At 36.9% G+C, this 25,976-nt stretch overlaps 1 protein-coding gene across 2 annotated transcripts in view; it reads left to right on the top strand.

Annotated features, from left to right (window-relative positions):
- The first annotated feature begins 12,603 nt into the window (after positions 1 to 12,603).
- The window catches only part of LOC149808343 (sodium/calcium exchanger 1-like), a 131,697-nt gene continuing 118,324 nt past the window's right edge, over positions 12,604 to 25,976 (top strand). For both annotated transcript variants that reach the window (XM_089975922.1, XM_089975916.1), the window contains exon 1: positions 12,604 to 15,023. In XM_089975922.1, the coding sequence (XP_089832048.1) occupies positions 13,273 to 15,023 (1,751 nt within the window). In that variant the 5' untranslated portion in view covers positions 12,604 to 13,272. The remainder of the gene's footprint in view (positions 15,024 to 25,976) is intronic.

The raw sequence follows: 25,976 nt of genomic DNA, 5'->3' as shown, positions 1-25,976 counted from the left end.
TAAGTCCCATTGTCCCTGAATCGTCCCCATTCACTACTACTAATAATTCTGAGATGTTGCCACGTTGTTGTTAAGGCTTTATTAATTGTTGTTTTTCTTCAACTTAATAACTTTTTAAATCAATAAAATTTGCCACTTTTCAACTTTTCCATTTGATCAACTCCTCTTCTGTACTTAACGAAAAAGAAGTGGTATCTATCCCTTTTGCTCTGCTCTTCAAATCATTAAATGCATTTTAATTGTAAAAATAGAGCGGGTGTAAGCATGATGTGATATCTGCAGTTTTATAAATGAAAGGGCTCCAACCTAATAACTAAAGTCATCCAGAGACGACTTTATGGCATGGACCTCTTTAACCCGAAATCGACAGAATTCTTGCTGACCGTCAATAATGAAAAAGGGTTATAGTATCACCTCTCTAAATGAACAATGTAATCTGTTTTTTTTTTTTTATTGAGATTTGCTAACCATTGACGAATGATACTTGAACTCGATAAAAAGCATCACTGACGCCTAGTCAGGAAATCCGGTCGCTACTGAGTTCAACATCATGGCTAATGCACAGAATTCAGACGGTTTCTGTAAGCTCACATGTACTATGCCCATCCTTTAGTTTATTTCTTCTTTTTTCAGTGTTTGTAATTTTATTATTTCTCAATAAAACTATTTAAAATTGAACGAGAAGTTTAAACAATATTTCACTACTAAATTGCCGATGCACAATAAACATGATTACGTCATTTTATTATATATAACATTACCATGATCACGCGTACTAACGGGATTTTGTTACTTTAAATGCATATTTGAACTGCTCAACATACTTGGGACATAATGAGCAGATCATCTTTAAAAACAAATTTAAATGTCACATTTTAATCCTGGACTAAACTGAATAATATTTCACATGGTCCGAATCAGCTTGGAAGTTTGGAGAATCAGCCAGATATATGGGTCGAATCAGTCAGCGATTTGTACCGAATCAGTCTGGTCCGAGTTTGAGAGTAATTGCCACATTAATGAATAATGTTAGTATAATAGATTTATCAGTCAAGAATGTTGACAGTAACATTTGTTTAAAAATTTGTATCGTAGTGTTCCGGTGTGTGTAGTTATAAGAAATCTAACGAGTTTATACACAGACTTTCAATTATAAGTGATTTATTTTTCTATTATCGACATTACACAAACAAGATGAATGCAGAATGGGAAGGAGGGGTTTATTATACAATGAGTGGAAAACAGTCTTGAACGTAAGTGTGGAAGAAAGATGCATATTCATCCGATACAGTTACATACAAAATTAAACGTGCATAATAAATTTATGTTGGAAGCATTGAATGAAAAAGCTTAAACATTTCTTTAATGTTATTTAATTGGTGTACAATTTCTTAGTTTTCAAAGATGGAGAAGAAAAAAAGAGTAAAATAATTTAAAATTGTTCCAGAACTGCTATTATTCACACAATTTAGAGCTGCGCATCGAACCATCTTGTTTCTACTTGGCACTTCGCTGCGCAAATTGAATACAACTCGTACACGTTAATCGTCTCAAATGACGTCACAACATGTTTGTATGGAAGAAAGCTAACAAATTCGGAGCAGGTTCTTTCCGTTTGATTTCGGAATACATGACAATATTTTGTATGAAATGTTTGTGCAAATACAGTAGATGCAAAGAAAAAAATAGTCGGGATAGATTATATACACAAACTACTAAATATCCTTCTATTTACAATAAAATTGTGCAGGTCGGTGTTTTTGTCCCCTTTAACTGGTACAACAAGCAGAAAGGAATTTGCTGATCAAGCAATCTTGTAATAATTCACTGATTTAGACAATTGGAAGAAATGTATAATGCAAAGGAGTTTATAATTCCCAAATATAAACTAAAATTATTATTGAAATAATACATATTTGAATTACAAAAATCAACAACGTTGCTTTTAATACAGTTTGCTAAAAAGTTAAATCAGGACAGAACTCTCGTCATCACAATAGTATAATCATTCGTCTATACACAATATGCACTCATGTTGTCTTCTTTTTTCCTCCGTGCTATATAAATTAGGGATTGTTTATTAACCTTTGGAATACCATCCTTTATTTACTAGTCCGTATTAATTGTATATTTTAAATAAAGTTTAAATGAGTCACCGGGTTTCACTGAGTTGTTCTTGAATCCGATGATACTACCCATTTTCATAACTTTGTCGCTCGTTAATAAAAATTATACCCTCATAGTTCAAGTTTACTTTGGAATCTGTTACATATTGCTGAAATTCCGTCATATTTTCATCTGAATTGTAACATTGCTGTCTAAAATTAATAGGTCCATTTAGCTGCAAACATTATCTGATAGTGTCGAAAAAGAGTGTATAAGGCTTGTTCTGTTTCCATCTTGTGTAAGATGTTGGTTAAAAAGGCCCAATACTTCGATTTAACCTTAGAGTACCTTCATCAGTAGTGAAGGGGGCCACCGTAGGGTCTATGGGAATTAGCATTAAAAACACCCCTGGGCCACTCTAGGGTCTATGTAAATTTAACATGGACAAAACTTCTGGGCCACTCTAAGGTCTATGGGAATTAACATGGACAAAAATCTCGGGCTGGTCTAGGGTCTATGTAAATTTAACATTAATCACTCTGGGCCACTCTAGGGTCTATGGGAATTAACATGGACAAAAATCTTGGGATGGTATAGGGTCTATGTAAATTTAACATTAATCACCCTGGGCCTGTATAGGGTCTATGTAAATTTAACATGGACAAAAACCCCTGGGCCTGTATAGGGTCTATGTAAGTTTAACATGGGAATATAGTTTGGGCCTGTTGAGCGTCAAGGGGAATTTAACATGGGAATAAATCGTGGCCCTGTTGAGCGGCAAGGGGAATTGAACATGGGAATAGATCATGGGCCTGTTTAGCGTCAAGGGAAATTGAACATGGTGGGTCTGTATAGCGTCAAGGGGAATTGAACATGGCGGGACTGTCTAGGGACAATGATGGTAGAGGGCCAAACACAACAGAGACAGAGACAGACATACACTAGTACAAGCCTGAGATTTATATATAAAGCATTACCAAGACCTGAAATTTTGCTGGGGTGTTCAAAAATTTGCATAATTGTAATGATGCTATAAATAGCTATAATCAAGGAAATGCTCAACGACAAAATGGATGTGACTAAAAGTAACGCTAAAATGACGAAATTGTCCCAGAATTTAAAGGAAAATAAACATATCCCCGAAAATTAAGTTACAATGGTTTAGACTAAAATGGATAAAATTAGTAACTACTTACAATAGCAACTTGTGCGACGATCGTGGATAAATACCTATGTATCTATAATCAGCTGAAATTCATATGAAATCCCACTATCTATTTATAGCTCCAACTTGTGGGTTATTCCTTTGGAAAATCCCACTATCTTTTTATAGCCTCAGCTTGAGTGACGTTCCTGTTTATGAAATCTAGTACATATGTATAGCTACAACCTGTGGAAATCCCCAAGTCCATATTTATAGTCTTAAAATTTCCAGCGTCAGTGACGTCACTGTACTGAACACTAGGGATAAATGTCAACAGTGTTGCAAGTGGTTGACCTGAATACACGCTACTGTAGGTAGGTAGGTCGGTAGAGTGTATTTGATAGGGATAAAGTGAGTTTTATAGGGACAAACAGAGACCAATACACACATACACACACCCACACACACACACACACACAACGTACGCGCGCAGACACACACACACACACACACACACACACACACACACACACTATAAAATGGATAAAATTAGTAACTACTTACGATCTTTCCCGCACTCTTAGTCTCATGATTCTTGATATCAGAAAATGCGTAGCCATGATGGGCGACAATGTAAGCAGCAGCTTCAACAAGTTGACTGATGGGGTATCAAAACAAAAACAAAAACAAAAACAAAAACGCACAGACCTAAAAGAAACACTAACTCACTTTTTACTGACCATCACTATTTTAAAAATTTTGATAGGCGACGGAAACGAAGGTCTTAGAGTCACACTTTCTAACCAAGATAAATTCGGTTTCATTGGTTAGTTATCGTTAATCTTTAATTTTTTGATGCATTTGTTTTTGATAGAAGATTTAAGGCTTTCTAGTGTTGTAACGGTATTTATGCTGTTTAGTCTGTTGATGAAATTATCTATAGCAAAGTGCTTAAGATTTTTCAGTTTTTTTTATTTTTTATTTCAAGCCCTACAAAAGGAGACCAAGTTTGTCTTGAAAGAGGATTGAAACTCTAAATTACACGGGCGTGAAGGAAAACATCGTTATCTTCATTCTAATCATGCTTGCCGTATCTCTTTGTGTTTTAGAGGTCATATTTCTTCTTAAGTAAATACACGCATCAATAGACAGACAGATTGGGTCATCATCCTTGAGGTTCACTGTACTTTCGGTTCTTTACTTCATACAAACCCCAAATTTATTAGTTTGAAGAAAAAAAAGATAACATGCCCCTCAATACTGTAACACGTCTGTTCTGACTCTACCGATGTGAGTGTGAGTGTTTATGTTAAAATGTTTAAGTAAGATATAAAAAAATGGTCAGCTTGAAAACGCGAACCAATACTGTGAAGCTCAGTATTTTGATGTGGTAAGAAGAAATGGTACAATACACAAAGAGGGCTTGTAAGTTCACATTCCAGTCTGTCTGCACTGTAATGGTAACAACGCAAGAGCGTAGGGATTATTATGCCACACAGTCCTAGAACAAAACAATGCATCACTCGTTGTAAGCCATTTCATTGGCTATACATATTTTCTTACCGCGTTCACTTCGAATTGACTTGAGTAGCTATTCACACAGTGACGAGAATGGCCATGCTTTACTGGGTCTATCCTATAGGCGATTTATATAAAAAAAATATTTAAAAAAATTAAACTAATGCACGAACAATGGTACCATGGGCGATCCCATGGAAATTGTGTCCGTCTTATTGCAAAATACATCAACATTTAATTTAACCATGGAGATCGCTAGAACCAACCTCTAATAATACACATTTTGAAAAGTGTGTGACACTGATCGCCATTGTCGCTTGGTGTCTGCTTTCTTCTTCGAAAAGAGATGGTTTCGTCTTGACTATAAAAATTTAATTTGACTAAGTTTTACGCACTACTTGAACTCATACATTTCACGTTGTAGGTGTAAGCCGTCGTTCTCAGTTTTCTGGAAGTTCGTTTTTGCGTTTCTCAGATGTGATACTATTTTTTATGGTACTGAACGAAATTTCTTTTGGCGTGAATCATGACTCGTGGTTTTGTGGCATAAATGGAGAGCATTGATTAAAGCTCAGTTATGTTGTCTTCGAAATCGCTGACACGGATCTGAGCTAACACTTCAGGTCTTGTGTGAGGCGACACGACACGTCATTGACTTTTACTTTCTCAATGAAATCGTTTCATCTTATTGCAAAATTACATTTGACTAGGTTTCATACGCAGCAGGTCCCTGTATATAAGGAGAGTGTCTTAGCGTCAGAGTATTCATTCCACTCTCAAACGATCAAGAAGATGGAAGAGTCAGCACAGATCGACCTGCCGGTCAAATATATGCTAAAAGTCATACGAAAGCATAATTCACAGGCGAAAGTGGCAAACAAACTTACTCTTTTGGTCGTTGATTTGATGAGAGTCATACGAAAGTGTGTAAGTGCTGATGATGTTTGCTATATCTGCAAAGGTAAATGGGTATTTGTCTCCAGAATACCTGCTTCGTCTAAGAAAGAGAGACAAAAGTCAAGATACCTAATATCGTTGTCAGAAGAAAGGACGCTGGGATTCAGAGTGCCCTAAGAGAAAAGAGAAGAAACAGAAACAAGACGAAAAAGAGAAGAGGGATTCAGAAGAAGAAGAAATTAAAGATGAGGAAGAACTTGTGCCAGTGAAGACATGGAAATGGAAAAATTGACAATGTGAGCCGATGCGTTGGCCCTGATGTGAAATTTCATACTACCTTCTAAAAGAGAATAGACCAGAAAGAAAACGTAAGTATCTCTTGGTCTTGACATTGTATAATAAGGATGGCGTGTTTTGTTTTTACTCACGCTTTATGAAATTGTGCTCTTTCACCTCTCTCTATCCCTCTGGATCATGTTTTAGTTAGAATTGAAATGGAAGGATATTTTCCTTCACGCACGCTCTTTAGGCATGCAAGTCGGTAAACAATAGTCAGTCTATTCATCCATCATTTTGTGTCTTGATGTTTCCTAAATCACACACTGATGCCATAAAATAACGGGTTAAATGGGTTTTGTAGTGTTGGGGGGGATGTAGGTGTTTGGCAGATTTGGTCATTGCAGGTGAGGGCTTAGGTGCTTTCAAAAACTTTTTCTTCTTCACTCTGTGTTGATGGAATATAATGGGTTATTTTCTTCACTCTTTGTTGATAGTATATATAAAGGGTTATTTCTTCACTCCGTGTGGATAGTGTATAATGGTTTTCTTCTTCTTCCCTCTGTGGTGTGCGTGTGTGTGTGTGTGTGTGTGTGTGTGTGTGTGTGTGTGTGTGTGTGTGTTTGTGTTCGCGTACGTTGTGTAGATCGTATATTTGGTTGTTTTTTTTCCTTCTTCCTCCCGAGTGTGGATAGTATATTTGGGGTTTGTATGCGTTAGCGACGTTGTGTGGATAGTATATTTGGGGTCTGTACGCGTTAGCGACGTTGTGTCGATAGTATATTTGGGGTTTTATGCGTTCGCGTACGTTTATGTGGATAGTATATTTGGGATTTGTACGCGTTAGCGACGTTGTGTGGATAGTATATTTGGGGTTTGTATGCGTTACGACGTTGTGTGGATAGTATATTTGGGGTTTTTATGCGTTCGCGTACGTTTGTGTGGATAGTATATTTGGGGTTTGTATGCGTTAGCGTACGTTTGTATGGATAGTATATTTTAATGTTGGTTTTATTCTTGGATCTGTGTGTGTGTGTGTGTGTGTGTGTGTGTGTGTGTGTGTGTGTGTGTGTGTGTGTGTGTGTGTAAGAACGTCTGGATAGTATATTTGTTGGTCTTTTCCTCTTCCCTGTGTGAATAGTATATTTTGGGTTTGTTTTTTCTTCTTCCCTCTGTGGTGTGTGTGTGTGTGTGTGTGTGTGTGTGTGTGTGTGTGTGTGTGTGTGTGCATTGGTCTCTGTTTGTCCCTATAAAACTCACTTTATCCCTATCAAATACATTCTACCTACCTACCTAAAGTAGCGCGTATTCAGGTCAGCCACTTGCAACACTGTTGACATTTATCGCCTAGTGTTCAGTACAGTGACGTCACTGACGCTGGAAATTTTAAGACTATAAATATGGACTTGGGGATTTCCACAGGTTGTAACTATACATATGTACTAGATTTCATAAACAAGAACGTCACTCAAGCTGAGGCTATAAAAAGATAGTGGGATTTTCCAAAGGAATAACCCACAAGTTGGAGCTATAAATAGATAGTGGGATTTCATATGAATTTCAGCTGATTATAGATACATAGGTATTTATCCACGATCGTCACACAAGTTGCTATTGTAAGTAGTTACTAATTTTATCCATTTTATAGTGTGTGTATGTGTGTGTGTGTGAGTATGTCTGCGCGCGTACGTTGTGTGTGTGTGTGTGTGTGTGTGTATTGGTCTCTGTTTGTCCCTATAAAACTCACTTTATCCCTATCAAATACACTCTACCGACCTACCTACCTACAGTAGCGTGTATTCAGGTCAACCACTTGCAACACTGTTGACATTTATCCCTAGTGTTCAGTACAGTGACGTCACTGACGCTGGAAATTTTAAGACTATAAATATGGACTTGGGGATTTCCACAGGTTGTAGCTATACATATGTACTAGATTTCATAAACAGGAACGTCACTCAAGCTGAGGCTATAAAAAGATAGTGGGATTTTCCAAAGGAATAACCCACAAGTTGGAGCTATAAATAGATAGTGGGATTTCATATGAATTTCAGCTGATTATAGATACATAGGTATTTATCCACGATCGTCGCACAAGTTGCTATTGTAAGTAGTTACTAATTTTATCCATTTTAGTCTAAACCATTGTAACTTAATTTTCGGGGATATGTTTATTTTCCTTTAAATTCTGGGACAATTTCGTCATTTTAGCGTTACTTTTAGTCACATCCATTTTGTCGTTGAGCATTTCCTTGATTATAGCTATTTATAGCATCATTACAATTATGCAAATTTTTGAACACCCCAGCAAAATTTCAGGTCTTGGTAATGCTTTATATATAAATCTCAGGCTTGTACTAGTGTATGTCTGTCTCTGTCTCTGTTGTGTTTGGCCCTCTACCATCATTGTCCCTAGACAGTCCCGCCATGTTCAATTCCCCTTGACGCTATACAGACCCACCATGTTCAATTTCCCTTGACGCTAAACAGGCCCACGATCTATTCCCATGTTCAATTTCCCTTGCCGCTCAACAGGGCCACGATTTGTTCCCATGTTAAATTCCCCTTGACGCTCAACAGGCCCAAACTATATTCCCATGTTAAACTTATATAGACCCTATACAGGCCCAGGGGTTTTTGTCCATGTTAAATTTACATAGACCCTATACAGGCCCAGGGTGATTAATGTTAAATTTACATAGACCCTATACCATCCCAAGATTTTTGTCCATGTTAATTCCCATAGACCCTAGAGTGGCCCAGAGTGATTAATGTTAAATTTACATAGACCCTAGACCAGCCCAAGATTTTTGTCCATGTTAATTCCCATAGACCTTAGAGTGGCCCAGAGGTTTTGTCCATGTTAAATTTACATAGACCCTAGAGTGGCCCAGGGGTGTTTTTACTGCTAATTCCCATAGACCCTAGGGTGGCCCCCTTCACTACTTTCATTTTTCAGACCATTCGGTGTATAAAAAAAAGTATGCTTAGCCGATTGTCTCGCCTTCTTAACAATATGGCAACAATATCCAGCAAAACCACGATTTAAAGTCAACAGTTCTTTTGTTCTGTTTTCTCCTTGATAATAGCTTATGTCATAATCATTCAGGTTCATTCCATCTTCACGGCAATAAGAACCACTGTCTTTAATTTTGTAATATTTTTGGTCAATGGATTTTGAAAACACGGAATAAACGCTGTTTTAGATAATTATCCTATTGTTGCCCTTGGTGTATCTTCGGTCGTGTTTTGATGGACTATGAACTTTTTCCAGATCAAATAAATTGTTTCATATCTATGTTGGTTGGAATAATTTGTCCTTTCCAGGTCTAGTTACTGCACATTCAGACAACAGTTTTTGTATTTAAAACTAAACATTAAATTTCAAACTTATTTTGTAGATTTGGTACATTTTAATTTGTTGAATGAACAACCCGCAGTTTTCATCCATACTGCCCAGGTTATTTTAATTTCAGTAGGTTACACTGTACTCAGTATCTATATACTTCGTCATTTCTTGTCACATTAAATTCAAAGGGATAAAAAAAATTATATGAATGATCTGCATGTGAAATAATATTTTAATGTAGTTATTTTTTTAAAAAAAAATCACATTCAGTTGAGTTACAGGGCAAAAGTATGGTGGTGTACTTGTTTTCCTTTCATGTTTGAAGTCAATCATTTCAGAACGATAGTCAGGTACTCTAAAAACAGAGATGATTATTTTAGGACTATAGTCCTTCAGTGTTTCTCTGGGATCTATAACAACAGTATTTTGGCAATGTCTGTACCGGAAGTGCATTTTTTATGTGGCATAAACTTAACGTTAAATTTGCTTTCTTTGTGTAAAACAAAAATACTATCCATTACACCAACTATACCATCCATTATATCATACTCACTATCCAAACGCCTTGTGTTGGCTTAGAATGTAAGAGAATGAGATAAAATCTCACAAAATATACTATTTGTGGCCACAACTTATAGGAAAGCCTATTAAAAACGTCATAGTGTCTATTTATAGTCACAACTTGTATGAAATTCCCTTGGAAAACAGTATTTATTTTAGCCATAATTTGTAGTAAAATCCTAAAACAGGAACATATACCATAAGGATTTCAATCATACTTGTTACGCTTCGATAGTGATATGATATAATGGATGATATTGTTGGTGTAATGGATAGTATTTTTGTAGTGTAAGGGATATATATTTTGTGAGATTTCATCTCCTTTTCTTAAAGTCTAAGCTAACACAGGGTATTTTGGATAGTGAATATGATAAGCTGGATGGCATAGCTGGTGTGATGGAATGTATTTTTGTGGTTTAAGGGCTAGTATATTTTGTGAGATTTCATCGCCTTCTCTGATATTCTAAGCTAGCACAGGACGTTTTTGAATGAAGTGTTATGTGATAGATGATGTAGATGGTGTAATGGATATCTTTTATGGGATGTTGGATGGTATATAAGGTGTGTATGTTTTGTTTGCTTTCATCTCCCTCTCTTTTACTCTAAGCTAACACAAGGTGTGTGTGTGTGTGTGTGTGTGTGTGTGTGTGTGTATAAGTGGAGAGGGATGGTATGGGTGATGTTTTGGTATTATGTTTGTGAGATATCTTCTCCTTCTCTTACATTATAAGCTAATAAATGGCGTTTTGAAAAGAATGAATAATGGGATATTGGATGGTTTATAAGTTATGTGAGAGCATTTTTGTGGGATTTCATCGTCTTCTCATAAACTCTAACCTTAAAATTGCAACTTGTGATAGTGTGTGTATGGGATGTTGAATATAATAGGGATGTTGGATGATATAGCGGTGTGATGGATAGTGTTTTTGTGGTGTAAGGGATAGCATATTTTGTGAGATTTCATCTCCTTCTCTTACATTTTAAACGAACACATGACATTTTAGAGAGTGAGTATGATATGCTGGACAGCAAAGTGGTGCGATGGATAGTTTTTTTGGTGGTGTAAGTGATTTTTCTAGAAATTTCCTAAAAGTTGTGACTATAAATTGATACTAGCGTTTTTCTATACTTAATTTTTGGTGGTATAAGAGATAGTCTATTTTGTGAGATTTTATCTCGTTCTCTTACATTCTAAGCTAACACAAGGCGCTTGAAGTGTGTGTGTGTGTGTGTGTGTGTGTGTGTGTGTGTGTGTGATATGTAGGTCTTTGTTTGTCCCTTTAAAATTCCCTTTGTCCCTATAAAGCTCACATCGTCCATATCAAATTCATTTCACCTACATACGTGCCTACAGTAGCGCGTTTTCTGGTCAGCAACGTGCAACACTGTTACTTAGAACCAGCCCGATTGAGGTCAGCCACTTGCAACATTGTTGCCAATTGCTCCCCAGTGTCCAGTATCGTGACGTCATTGAGTCTAGACATTTTGAGGCTATAAATATTGACTTTGGTTCTTCCATAGGACTTTACTAAAATATGAGATTATAAATAGACACTGGGTTTTTCCATAAGATTTTACTAAAAGATGAGACTATATATATATATATATATATATATATATATATATATATATATATATATATATATATATATATATATATATATATATTAGCGTTTTTCCAAATGATTTACAAGTTGTATCTAAAAATACTGGGTTTCCTATGGGATTTTTATACAAGTTCTGGCTATAAATAGTCACTAGGTTTTATCCATTTTAGTCTAAATCAGTGTAATCTAAGATTCCTGGATATGTTAAGTCTCTGTTGAATTCTTGGAAAATGTAATTTTAGCGTTACTTTTAGTCACATCCATTTTGGCGTTGGTCTTTTCCTTGATTATAGCTATTTATATCATCATTACAATTATGCCTATATATGACATCGCCAACATAATTTCAGGTCTAGGTAATGCTTTATATATAATTCGGATACAATAATATAGTCATTATGTAACAGGTACCTATTACACACGTGTGCAGTCTGAGGTCAGCCACTTGCAACACTTTTACTAACTGCCATTTTTCCCCAGTGTCCAGTATTGTGACATTACCCATGTTAATTTCCCATTGTCTGTATACAGACCACAAACCCCCATTTTAAATTACCATTGTCACTATAGTACAAACCACCTCTTTTAACCTAGTGTCCACTGGTCGCTATATTGCCCTCCTATACTACTACTAACATCTTACTTTATAGTTCATTTTAGTGCCAGATTAACTGACTGTAATCTATGAATCGGCACCATTTGTTTTTTAAATCGTTGATTGCGTCCTTTATATTTTTAAAATCAACAAAATTAAAACTTTTGTTTCAGTGAATGTTATTCTTAAGCACAACGGGTTTTCACCAGCATTTTATCCCTTTCAAGACACGATGATCGAAATACCTAGACATATTCTGACTTGCAGGGAATGTTCTGCTTGTGACCACGGGACTAAAAAGTTTAGTCACCGTAAAACAAGCTCATGCATGAAATACATCAAATAAACAATTGTAGCGTAAACTCAGGTATATTGTATAATAAATACGGTACACGGCGTATTAATCTGCTGTTATGGTTATCTTCGTAACTTTTGAAACAGTAAATTGGATAAAACTACCTTCTGCTGATGGGGAGGGAACCAAGGACAGAGTAGTTTCCCTTACATCGCTTGGCTTCAGCGGGGGCGTTGTAAGTCGGGCGAACAATGCCCAAAAGTAGAGCAGACGGCAGATGCTGCTGTAGATGGTTATAGGATAACATCATGTAGCTACGCCGGATATGTACCGAAAAAAGTTTGTATATTTTAAGATCTGTTTGTAAGACTGTGATAGCCTCAGCTTATTATCAACCTTTCAACCGGCGTGAATCTGTCTTAATTGTGTCGAGATGGTAAGCTTCTACTTCGCTCTACAGTAAAGACCATTGAACTTAACAGTTTTTACTGGGTGAATAACGGAGGAAGAGACATACTGACCACTGAAATCAAATTATATGGGTAGCTGAGCATTATGTTGACGAAGCATTAATATAAATGTTAATGGCGTGTTGCTAGTGTATTCTGAGACGATTATTAGGACTATTGGAACGTTTGCGTATTGTTCATAGAGAAAAGTTCTCGGTGGCAAATGTGAATTAACTTACTGTCTTGATTAGTTTCAAGCTTATGCTTTTTACAAATTCGTTTTGATGTGAGTAAATATTTGAGACTGATTTATACCAATGTGCATCTTTTAGCAAGTGATTAGTATTAAACAAAAATGTTTAAAGAACTATTGCCTTCATAATTATACACTATCTTAATTTCTCTACCAATTCGATATGTGCGTCATTGTAAATTGTTACAGGAAAAATTGAACAGTTTTATTTCAACTTTAACTATGGCGAAATTTCCATTTGATGGATTAGGTTGTAACAGGCAAATGTTAGTGATATGTGCTCTTGTATTGTTGGTAGTCTTGGATCACGTAGATTCTGTCAGTGCCCAGAATGGCACTGACAGTTCAACAAAAGTTTGCACTAGAGATGCAGAAAAATGCAAAAATGGAATAATTATTCCAATATGGTTACCAGCTGGAAATTTAAGTCCTGGTGATAAAGCAGCAAGAGCAACTGTTTACTTCGCTGCAATGATGTACATGTTTCTTGGTGTTTCCATCATAGCTGATCGCTTTATGGCTGCCATTGAAGTAATCACATCAAAGGAGAAAGAAGTTGTCATTAAAAAACCATCTGGAGAAACTACTGTTGTAATTGTTCGCATTTGGAATGAGACAGTTTCAAATTTGACACTTATGGCTCTAGGCACATCAGCGCCAGAAATTCTTTTGTCGATTATAGAAATTTGTGGAAATAAATTTCAGGGTGGGGACCTTGGTCCAAGTACTATTGTTGGTAGTGCTGCATTTAACTTGTTTGTCATTATTGCAATATGTGTTGCTTGTGTGCCCAGCGGAGAAATTCGAAGACTGAAGCACCTTCGAGTCTTCTTTATCACAGCAAGTTGGAGTATATTTGCCTATGTTTGGCTCTATTTTATTATGTCTGTTTCAAGCTATGGTATAATTGAAGTATGGGAAGCTGTTTTAACATTATTTTTCTTTCCATTGACTGTGGTCACTGCCTATTTAGCTGACAAAAAGATTTTTTTCAACAAGTTTTTAGCCAAAAAGTATAGAGCATCAAAACATAGGGGTATGGTTGTTGCAGGTGAAGGGGATACTGAAATGGGAAGAGCTAGTCATGTTGAAGATGAGGTGTTTTTCGAAGGCCTTGATCAAGAGGATCCAGACCTTCATGAATTTGAACATCATCGTGAAGAGTATATGAACATTTTACGAGAGCTCAGAAAGAAACACCCAAGTGCTGACATGAAAGCATTGGAAAAGATGGCAGAACTAGAGGCAATAAATCGTGGCCCAAAAAGCCGTGCTTTCTACCGTATTCAAGCTACACGCAAAATAACTGGTGGAGGTAATGTCATTAAAAAGTCAAAAATTGAGAGTCGAGACCATCTTGATGATGTAAATGAAGATGAGAGAGATGATGATGTAACTTCTGTGTTTTTTAACCCTGGCCACTACACAGTATTGGAAAATATTGGCACATTCAATCTGACAGTCTCAAGGGAAGGTGGGAATTTGAATAAAACCTTGTATGTTGATTACAAAACTGAAGATGGCACTGCTAATGCAGGCTCAGACTATGAAACTGCAGAGGGCACTCTTGTTTTTTACTCTATGGAGACTCACAAGCAGTTTCCTGTCACAATTATTGATGATGACATTTTTGAAGAAGATGAGCATTTCTATGTACGTTTGAGCAATATTAGAATTGGAGATGCAGAGGGACTGTTTGAAAGCAGCAACTCAGAAGATATGGCAAAGTTGGTGACCCCATTTGTAGCAACTGTCATGATCCTGGATGATGACCACCCAGGCATCTTCCACTTTGAAGAGCCAGAGGTTTTTGTTTCAGAAGCAATTGGCGAAGTGTCAGTTAAAGTTATACGATCATCGGGAGCCAGGGGTATTGTCCATGTACCTTATCATACATCTGATGGAACAGCTAAAGCAGACAAAGACTATGAACCACAAGATGGTGTACTTATCTTTGGGAATGATGAGACTGAGTAAGTACATAAAAATCTAATTTTGTCTCGTGCTATAAAAGTCATATCCATACAAACGCATTATTATATGCTGTACCAAAAAGAAATGCATAATAACTTAAATGTTAGTATCTGAGGTCAATGAAGTTAAAAGTCTTCACCATAGCTGTGGAACCTATTGGTAAATTTGTAGTCATTTTTGACCAAATAATGCATGTGAGATGAGCTGAAAAGAGAGAGGTCAATTGTAAAATCTAAACTGCACTGCCACCTTAAAACTACTTGCCTTGACCTCATTGTGATTTAATTATAATCATAGACAGACTTAACATTCATTTAACAAGCATGCTTATTTTTAATTGTGGTCACTAAATTGTTTTAATTTTGCCAAGATTTTTGTAAACTTGCCTATTGCTTTTCAAAAAGGGTGGGTGTTGGAGTAGACCCATTGTTACATTGGCAAATTGAAATTTGGAAAAAGTCAGGATATTAAGTAGTGATTTCACCCTAAAAATTCCACAGATATTTAAGATTTCTTATCTAATGGACTTGAGATACATTTGTGACACAAAGAGTAAAATTGTTATTTATAAAATTAAGATAAGAATTCAGGTTAAATGTTGAAATTAAGATTGTTTTATGTAATATGAATACATGAAAAATTTCTTTTGCGATTTTAGACAATTTATTTGCATAAAACTGGTTCCCAACCCTAGTGTCACAACCCAGATAAGGGTCGTAATGACATTCTGGAGGGTTGCATAGGGTTGCCATGATTTGTTTTGTTTGAGGGTAGCAAAATTTTTGAAAATGGGGTAGTGTGGCTCCAAAAAATATTTTGTTTAGGGTTACTTGCATAAAATATGCCCATATGCTACTTTTGTACGGAACAAAGAAATTATTGTGCTTTTCTACTTTATTACTGCATGATAAACAACAGTCACTATTACATGTATCATCAATCAATCATTTGTGCTTTTCTTCTTTATTACTGCATGATAAACAACAGTCACTATTACATGTATCATCAATCAATCATTGTGGTTACCATGGTTGTCAACTGCCTTCATTTTCTTTCATTTATTATAATACTAAATATTTCACAATGAATGAGCATTGGCATTCTGATGACATATATGGTTGGCACAATAATATATATGTACACAATACTCAGAAATATTGCATTGAGGAAAAATGTATCGTTATTGGGACTCCTGGTTTTAGGATAGGGACTGCTACCTTTTCCCTGGAAGGACTGCAACTTTCAAAATTCTAAGGTGAACCCTGAGCAAAATATTTGACCTGTGAGTGTAATGTAATACACACATTATGCATTGATATTTAATGGTACATCAGCACAATTTATTCTGTGATGTCTTATATAAAAAGAATCATGTTCCTAGTATGGCTGTGTATTGAAATCTGACATTCATACAATGCAGTACTTCAAATTATTCAAAAGTGGCAGTTTTTTTTATACAGCTTGGGACTATTAGGGACTTTGTATGGGTCCCCAGGGTCCAATGATGCACCAAAGTAATAGTTAACAATATCTCATTCCAAAAATGATCATCCCAGGCTTAAGTCCCAATAATCCTAGAAAAATCTCTGGGCTAATTCTGTACTTGCTTTGTCAGAATGTTTTGTGATGTGACCTCAGCCTTAAATTGTCTCCAATTTCTGACTTTGGAAGTTTTGGGAATACTCTAATTAAACTAATTTTGCACATTTGCATATGATTTATGACCAAAGAAAATTCATCTGTCTGACTATATACAATTGAGCTAGTAGTTTTTCTATTTACTCTTTGTCAAGAAATTCATTGTTTTATCAGATATGTACTTACATATGTTATTGCCATATACATGTAGCTGTCATATAAAGAATACAAATTAATGTATACATGTGTGCGTATACGTGTAATCAGTAGGATTTATTGGGTTTTATTTGGAGTTGGTTATACGAGTAGTGCAGTCTGATTAAAATCATATTTCCACTGTCCTACATGAAGATTGTACAGTGACTGCTTAGGTGACATCTTCTGATGACCTGTAAATTAGCCAATGGAAGTGAAGCTTTCAAAAATCTGAAAGTGAATCAGATTATTCGGCACACATTGATTCAGTTTAGCCACATTGTTCAGTCTCCCAAATGTGAAGATGTAAGACTTATCTGACTGGCTGATAAAATCAGTGATTATGGTAATAACATAGGTGACCAAAATATGACCCCGTAGCGTTTGCTGTCCGATCTTCGCATTGGACATTGGTTGTTGTTGTAGGGTTTAATGCCATTTTTCAGCACAAGATAGGCTATATGTGGCGGCCAGTATAACTGGTGGAGGAAGAACCCTGGAAAATCCTGGGAAGAACCACCGACCCACGAGAAGCTACTGGCAAGCTTTCTCACATACCCATGTTAGCCGAGCCTGGGACTCAAGCCATCACAGACATTGGACAGTGGAGATTTGATTTTAATCAGATTAACGAGTAATGAAACTTGATGTGGGCAGGCATGAGGGATTTCTGTTTCAGTGATAGTATTATTTTCTAAACATCAATAAAGACAAAAACATCAGACTAAAAGCAGTTTTCATTCTAGGCTGTATTTCTGTATTGATGATGTGAAAAATGATTGCTGTCTCGCTTTTATATACAAATGTAGGGATATACAGATTATAAATTTTAAAGTCCAGCACCTGGGACTAATCAGTTTCTTTTGAAATTCCTCTTTGCAAGACTTCAATCCTGGGTAAATGCAATCTTTCACAAGGGAAGTCTTAATTATGGTCAGAAGATTGATAATACACTACTGTCCTCTTCTGTATCAGTACTTTTCTGCTAAACCATGATACAATTTGAGCACAATCTGGAATTGACTTTCAGCATTGATCACAATCCAATCGGCCCAGTACCAACTCTACCCAAGCACTGTTGGCCCATATGTGGTCCACACTGCCTAAGGGACAGTTTACTGTCCCCAAGATACTTGCCCATTCAGCCCAAGTTATGTAATGAGATCGCCAGGGTAAATCATTAGGTCATGTGCCAGCATGTTTTTAATTTGCTGTGAAGTCCACTGTGATGACTATCAGTTTTAACCTAGATAACGGTGATTTGTTTCATATTAATGATTTTAATTTTAAATTGTTGCATTTCCTTGTGTAACTATATCTTAATTAAATAATATTCCTTGTGATGTACATTATGCATTGATTTGAATTTTTTTAAACCAAACCTTTTATTTTGTTCTTTTCTTTTAACTTTTATTTTTAATAATAAATTTCTAAATGAATTCTTTTCTTGTGTTGTTTTGTTGTCTGGGCTGATTATGTGACAAGTGGATGTAAATTAGTGAAGACAGTCTGGAACTTGACCAAGCAGACAAGATTTTTAGGCAGAGTATACTCTCCATTCCAGAAATGGAGAATGTGGGGCCCATTGATCCCTACAAGGTCACAGGTTGGATCATTTAGAATTTATACATTGAGTCACCAAGTCGACCAGATTTTTATACAGAGATACTTTCCATTGCAGTGTTCATTGCAGAAATGGAAAATGTGAGGCCAGTTGATCCCTACCAGAACCCTCTTAGTTTCTTGTGTATTTAAGAAATTCAGGCACATAAAATGTGTGGCCCCAGTGACCCCTACCAGGTTGAAATGTTTGATCATTTAGACATGCTGGGGGTTGCAAATACTCTTAACCTGCTTCTTGTTTGTTAAAGTAATTCAACCACAGTAGTACATGCATTTCTGCAATAAATATTCAATGTCCTTGTTCTTTAAAATAACCGTGTCCACTATTGAGAACATGGTTATTTTAGTTGACAAGGAAACTAGCACATTGTGCTTTAGTTTAACTCTAAGGACTTTTTTAAATAACATACTGTTGCAAAATGAACTTAGTTTTACAACAATTAATAAGATTTATTGCCTAAGTGCATGTGATAATTATCAACATCCCCAGCTGACAGTCTTCCACCTAGATTTGAGTTGAGATTTTTTCCTCCCTGTACATTAGGCCTACTTTGGAATAAATGAAGCAATATTTTTGCTGAAGATTTCATCTTTTGTCCATTACATAGTCAACCAGCAATCCATCATATCTTGTGATTGGTGTCCTGCTCATAAAAATCTAAACCATTTGTCAGCCAATGAAATTCTTTATCTTATAAGTCTTAGGCAGTGAGTGCATTCTATTTAGTAAACTTAATACTTGTTGTTTGGTTCCATCAAAAGGCAACATTTTCAGATCTTTAAAGTGCCACAACAGTGTATCAACATTTATTCAGTTCATTTCTTGGTGAAAGAGATTATATATTCAAAATACGAATGTAAAAAATCCTATTGAAAAATTTTCAGTAATAACTGCGTGGGAGCCTACCTAATATCGCGTTTGCACATGTTTACGATAATAACCAAATGCAACCGCCGACCACTTCTGTTATTTATTGAAAACAAAGCGTGACGTCACATTATGAACACTTGTTGTAAACAAAGGCTCAGTTGGTATCGTCACCCAAATTAATCCGTACCAGTTTGAACCCTATATTTCCAATACTGAACAATCCGAAGTTGCAGATGAAGATGACAAAGAAGAAAGACAAGATAGGTTGACGGACAATTCATGGTAATTGTTTTCTGAATATGTCTACGGCCTAAGTTATGATAAATATGTGTATCCGACGATATTGACAGTCTCCTGTTCCTTTACTTTACAAATTTTGATTTTTTTCTCACCTGTAGTAAAGGCTGCACAAGTGTATAGCATTTCATGGGTAGAGACGTATCTATACGTTGATAAGTAAAAGCTACATTGGATCACAGTTGTAAGCTTTTAAAACCTGTGAACAAGTTGATATGATTTAGAAGTACTTAAGATTTCTAGGAGAGGAGGTCTGCTTTGGCATAACTATTGAAATAGGCAGGATATTACCCTCATGACATTAAAATTGAATTCATATTCTGTACACTGTATTATAAGTTAGAATTTCGAATTTCTCATGTATGCTATTAGTTGACTTTGATATACTATGAAATAAACCTTTTTTGTCTGTGGTAAGCATCTTCTTGCAGCTTCTATTTTCTTTCATATCTAATTTAATTTTACAGTGCTGTACTAAACATTTTATCTGTTCCTGACTTTAGTCAGTTTGTGTCATTGTACTGTGCTATTGATGTGTTCATAAATATGAGATTAAATTTGACAAGCACAGCACTATGCATTAAAGAAGAAAACTCTATTTTATGTGTAATTGTGGACTTTGTTTGGTAATGCCTACAGCAAGGGAATGTGTATGTTGTTGTGACATAGAGAAGGTCACAAATATCTGCAATGAATACCAGGGGATACAGTGTATAGCATACCATCCAGGGTTCATTGCAGTTTGTCTCAACATCCATGTTTTAAAAGTTGCATACTACCATTAAAGACAACAATTTGGAGAACATCCAGAACAAGGAAATGAGTAAGTAAAATGTCTGAGTAATTTTTCATGTTCTTTTGTTTTTATAAATTTTGCTTTCATGATCTATGCATGACAGCATAGTATTGGGGTTATTAATACAGCAAATAAATAAACCACTTTTTCAAGTCATTTTATGACATCTTCTTGGATTGAACCCATGTTCTGGAGGTCTACACTGTCTAACCTTTATACCAGTGATACTGATGAATCATGCCAAAAAACAGCACGTATACATGTACAAATATTGTTTTATTTCATTTTTTGTGTCGAAAAATAAGATGGTTGTATATATATGTATATATGCATGCACAGATTATACTGGAATCATTTAACTTTATTGATATACAAAATAATGATAAATCACACTGGGCCACTACTAATACTATCTACTAAAACTTTTGATTTCCAAATTTGATCTAATGCATAAACTCAATTTTCAAATTATTATTTCAGAAGACATCAATATACAGCATATAGACAATTTGCTCGGTGGTGTTGGCACTTCTTGGGCAAGGAAGTGAGGGTCATCATTCTATCATGTGTTGTTCAGAGGATCCATACTGCCTTTCCTGATCAAAGTCTGAACTACACTGGCTTTTATGAGGCTGACAGCAATTAAACATGCTAGGAAGATTTTGAGTAGCAATATCCTTGTCAGGCCTCTCATACAGACTACATAATGGTGGTGATACATCTACCATAAGTTTTACTCCTTCATCATTCATGTGAGACACCTGTCCAGTTGTGAATGCTGTTTTGATCAGACATTCAACATAATCTGCAAATTAAATTTAATGTGCATTGTATTGTACAAGCCAAAAACTGCAACCTTTTGTTGACCTTAATACATGAATTAAAAACATTTGCCTTTACAGTTAGCAGCAGGGAGGGCGAATCCTACAAAATACTTTTCCGAAATACCCCTTCCACTGAAACTATTCCCGATAGAGGGCTTATTTCGACGAAATAACACTTTTATTCAGAAAACGAGACAAAAAAAAATGTCCTTGGAAATGCTTTGTATTTCCGCTGATATAACGCGAGTTACTTCAATAAATCCGACTCGTATCCGACATAATTTCCACGGTGAGGTATCATCGAAAAATCAGGTGTAGTTTGCGCCCTCCTGCTGCTCTACGAAATGAGTTTCCAAGGAAACATTTTTATGTTAACGGAATTAAATCATTGATAAATAAATAATGGCAAATATCGGAGAAGCACTCACAACTAGATTGGCACGACAACGACTAGCCGCGATTAAAAAATTTATTCCGGTCCATGATTCCGTTAAAGAAAAATTACGAGCAAGACAAGAAGCGCGAGTTGAGTTTGCAACATCTGCGGAGGAATTATTTAAGCCTATTACAGCAGCTACTGGTGAAGTTAAAACTGCAATTGTAGGAAAACCTGATCCTGCTGACCCTACCAAAACAAAACGAGGGTTACTTCAAGCAATAGAAGAACTTAAACAGCAACAGGCAGATGAAGGTGCTGTAGTTGATCCAGGTGCCGCCGGAGTAGTGACAGTTGCTAAGGAAACATTTATTAATAAATTTACCGAAGATGGTATTACTGAGATAAAAAATATTCCACTTACTAGCGTGGATGAACTTAAGGAGTTTTCTACTTGGATTGTCTTAAATTATCCTAACCGGCAAGAATTTCTAAAACCAGGAGCTGCCTCGGGTATGACCCAGGCTGATTGGAGGGATTATGTTTACAAAGTAAACCGAGATATTTCTCGAATATCTAGCACTGATGATACCTATAATTTTATAAAAACTGGCGTAATTGGGGTTAATAAGGAACTAAGAGACCGACAAATGGAGGCAAAGGAAAAGGAAAAGCAGGCAAAAATTCAGGAAAAGGAAATGAAAAAGCAGGAAAGGGATGAAGAAAAGAAGAAAAAAATTCAGGAAAAGGAAATGAAAAAGCAGGCAAAAATACCGGCGAAGAAAACACAAGCTCAAATCCTGCAAATGACACTGCCTGATCCAGTGCCTGAAATTTCATCACCTGAACAAATGGGGGCTAGCGCTCCTGATGATGATTTTACCGTTCCTGTTTCGTTGCCCACTCCCCCCGATATATCAGAAGAGGAAAAACTGGAAAGGCGAATGAAAGAATTACAAAATGAATTAAAAAATTTAATGGAGGAAAGAGAAAAATTACAAAAAGAAATACCGAAAAAAAGTACCTACTCTAAGGTAGAAAAAATAAAAAAAAAGGAAAGATCTGTAACTGATGAAATTGTTAAAACATCAGCAAAACTAAAGAAAACAGGAAAAGGATACACCGGTCGCGGATATAACAACCCCATCTGTCCTGACAATATCGTCAATGACGTATCACGGTTAGAAGTTCTCATAGGAGGAAGACGCGCCGGAAACAACTCTCCGGAAATTATAAATGAAGCCGCAGATATCTGTCAGAGACTATTTCAGCGTGGCATTATGGATATCGGCGTTTACCGGGGACTCATTGATGAACTCGCAGACGGTTACCACAGCGACTAGCAAATTTAGTTAGAGAAACAATAATTAAATAAAATGATCGTGCACAATTCTCAACCTAGACACGCTAGCGTGTTACCAGTCCGCGTAGTGAACTCGCGATTACCAGTCTACAGAGCAACCTACGGAGATGGTCTCGGTGATACAGTTACTGGTTTGTTTTCAAGAATAGCCCCTAAGGTGTTACCGATTGCAAAACAATTGTCGATGAAAGCTATTGATGTTGTCAAGGATAAAGCCCTTGGATCTGTTGGTGATCTCGCCGGGAAGGCATTCGCGTCAATCAAGGATAGACTGTTACGGTTAACTCGTAGATCAAAAAAACCGCCACCGGTGAAACTGGCCAGTACTGAACTTATGCCCGCGGACGTCAGTAAAGTAATAAATCAGGCTGCCAATCAAAAACTTGCAGAGCTTGTAACCCAAACACCCGAACAAATAAATACAAGCCTGATATCAGGAAGCGGATTTCGTTTTAGAAGACAATAATTTTATATAATGTTCAAACCTATATCTGATCCAGCGTTCGACATGGATGCACCAACACTAAAAGATGAGTCCGTGCGCGATTATCAGTATTATTCTTATGAGGCAACAGTACCTAATCAACGCGGACGAATTGAATTACGAGTCCAGGATACAAGTAGATATTTCCTGCCCGCTGAAGCATTTCTTGAAGTCACGGGTGAACTTGTAACAGATGTTGTCGCTAATACAGCATACGGAGCTAATGTTCGAGTTGGTTTTGTTAACAACGGTATCATGGCGCTGTTCAAAAGTGCTTCATACAGCATTGACGGAAGAGAAATTGAAATAATTCAGGATAATGTCGACGTTGCTACAACAATCCTGGGATTAGCGAGATACTCAGATGATTACACTAGATCAGCTGGTCCGACTATGATGTTCGCTAAGGATAATTCTGATCATCCTGAACACAGATCTACTATTCAAGTACAAACAGCACAAGGCACTGCTATGGACCCGCAACCGGCTGGATTTGCGGCCAGACCAGGTGCTGCATTTCCAATATTAAGGCCTAGTCCAGAGTACAATTTAGGTTTTGCTACACGTAAATTAATGTTATCAGGTGAACGTAGGAGATTTTCATGCGCAATTCCACTGTCTCACATCTTTGGATTTTGCAGACATGTCAGAAAGGTTATTTTTGGAGCCAATCATACAGTTGTACTTAACCGAAAAAGTGATGACGTTGACGCTATCTGGCGAGAAGACGGTGTTGCTGGCGGTAAAGTAATATTATTCAAGCTTGCTTTGTGGATGCCAGTGATGTCCCCATCGATCACTGAAGAGCAACGATTACTCTCTTTCATGGACACAGGTGGTAAATCACTGATATCGTGGTTAACAACATCAACAGATTCCATTCAAGGTGCCGGTGCTGGGCAGTTCACGTGGCACATAGCATCACAACAGGGAATATCAGCGCCGCGACATATTTTTGTTGCACTCCAGCAAAATGCGAGGTTGTCTTCCCAACTACAGAGTAATATGATATTTGACAAACTTGGTGTCTCTGAGGTTTCGCTGCGGATAAACGGGCATCAGGAACCATCCGAGGATATACTGATAGATTATGAGCGAAATGAAGTTGCACGGGCGTATCATCGTTTGATGACATTTATGGGACGTGATCAAAATATTGATACCGGGTTGCAGATATCACAACTGGATTTTACAACGCTGTATCCGATTTATTACTTTTCGCTGGAACATTTGGATCTAACAAAACAATCTGTCGTTGATATACACTTCAAAGCTCGTGTAGGTGAGTTTCCCCTCGGCCCGCCTGCTGGTTTTAGAGCGATCGCTGTCATACTCTCCGATAAAGCAATGCTGCTTGAAGGTGTTGGCGGACGAATGAGGGTCATCGACGCTCCAATCGAGAATATGTAACGCAATTAAAATCAAACTTAGGATATAATGTCATACAGTCATGTTAATGTCACCTTGACTTCCGGTCAAACGAAGAAATTGCAATCAAAGAACGCAAGCACGTGCGGGACATCAATAACACTAAAACGAGATCAGATTACTGCTCCAAACAAGCTGTCGTTGACTAATACTCAGATTAAACATTTTAATAAGGCACTAACAGCAAAAACCGGTATCCGCCTTGATTTCTCTGCTGCAGCTATCAAGGACATGACTAAAACCGGTGGAATATTTCCCCTCATCCCAATACTAGCTGCTGCAATTCCAGGATTACTTGGCGCAGCGGCAAAAGCTGCAGCGTTAGGTGCAGTTGGAACCGCAGCTGGAATGGCACTAAAGAAGGCAACCGGAAACGGGTATAAGAAAAAAAAGGGGAGATCCACTCGCGGATCAGGGCTAAGACTACCAGGAACTCCACCATCATGGTATCCAAAAAAATTCTAACGCCGTTGAGCAATTTTGATTTACTCGATGCTGTTAAAAAATTGCGTATAAAACATTTCAGAGGAGTATTTATGCGAGATCAATTACCGACGCGGCCGAATAATCCAGAAACTGGCATTATCAATCTCGACAACAAAGATGGTCCTGGAACTCACTGGGTTGCTTACGCGATCGATCCACGTGGAATTATCTATTTCGATTCGTACGGTTTAGCACCGCCAACTGAGTTTCTCGGGTATGTCCGCGGAGTGCCTCGCACTCTCAACAGCAGATTTTTTAATATTCCAGTGTGGCAGTCGACGCTACCAACACAAACATTAGTTGATCCGCCCATTTGTGGAAACGAGGTTTTAAATGTTCTTGATGCAATCTCAAGAAATCCAGCAACGTCTCCTCATAAAGTAGTGTATGAATATACCGCATCGAGAAATGCTTAGCATTTTCATGCTCGCATTTGAAAAACAGCAATAAGAATAATGGTGGATATTTACGGAAGACCTTTCACAAGAAAAGTCAAACCAAGCACAGATGCTGATCTCTCAAAATATGCGACCCGAGATGAAGTCGATAATCTTTTGAATATAGCTGGAGT

The sequence above is a fragment of the Sinohyriopsis cumingii genome, chromosome 1, assembly GCF_028554795.1.
Source record: "Sinohyriopsis cumingii isolate HCF-2022 chromosome 1, ASM2855479v2, whole genome shotgun sequence".
Taxonomy (NCBI): domain Eukaryota; kingdom Metazoa; phylum Mollusca; class Bivalvia; order Unionida; family Unionidae; genus Sinohyriopsis; species Sinohyriopsis cumingii.
This window is presented reverse-complemented; position numbering and strand designations above follow the sequence as displayed.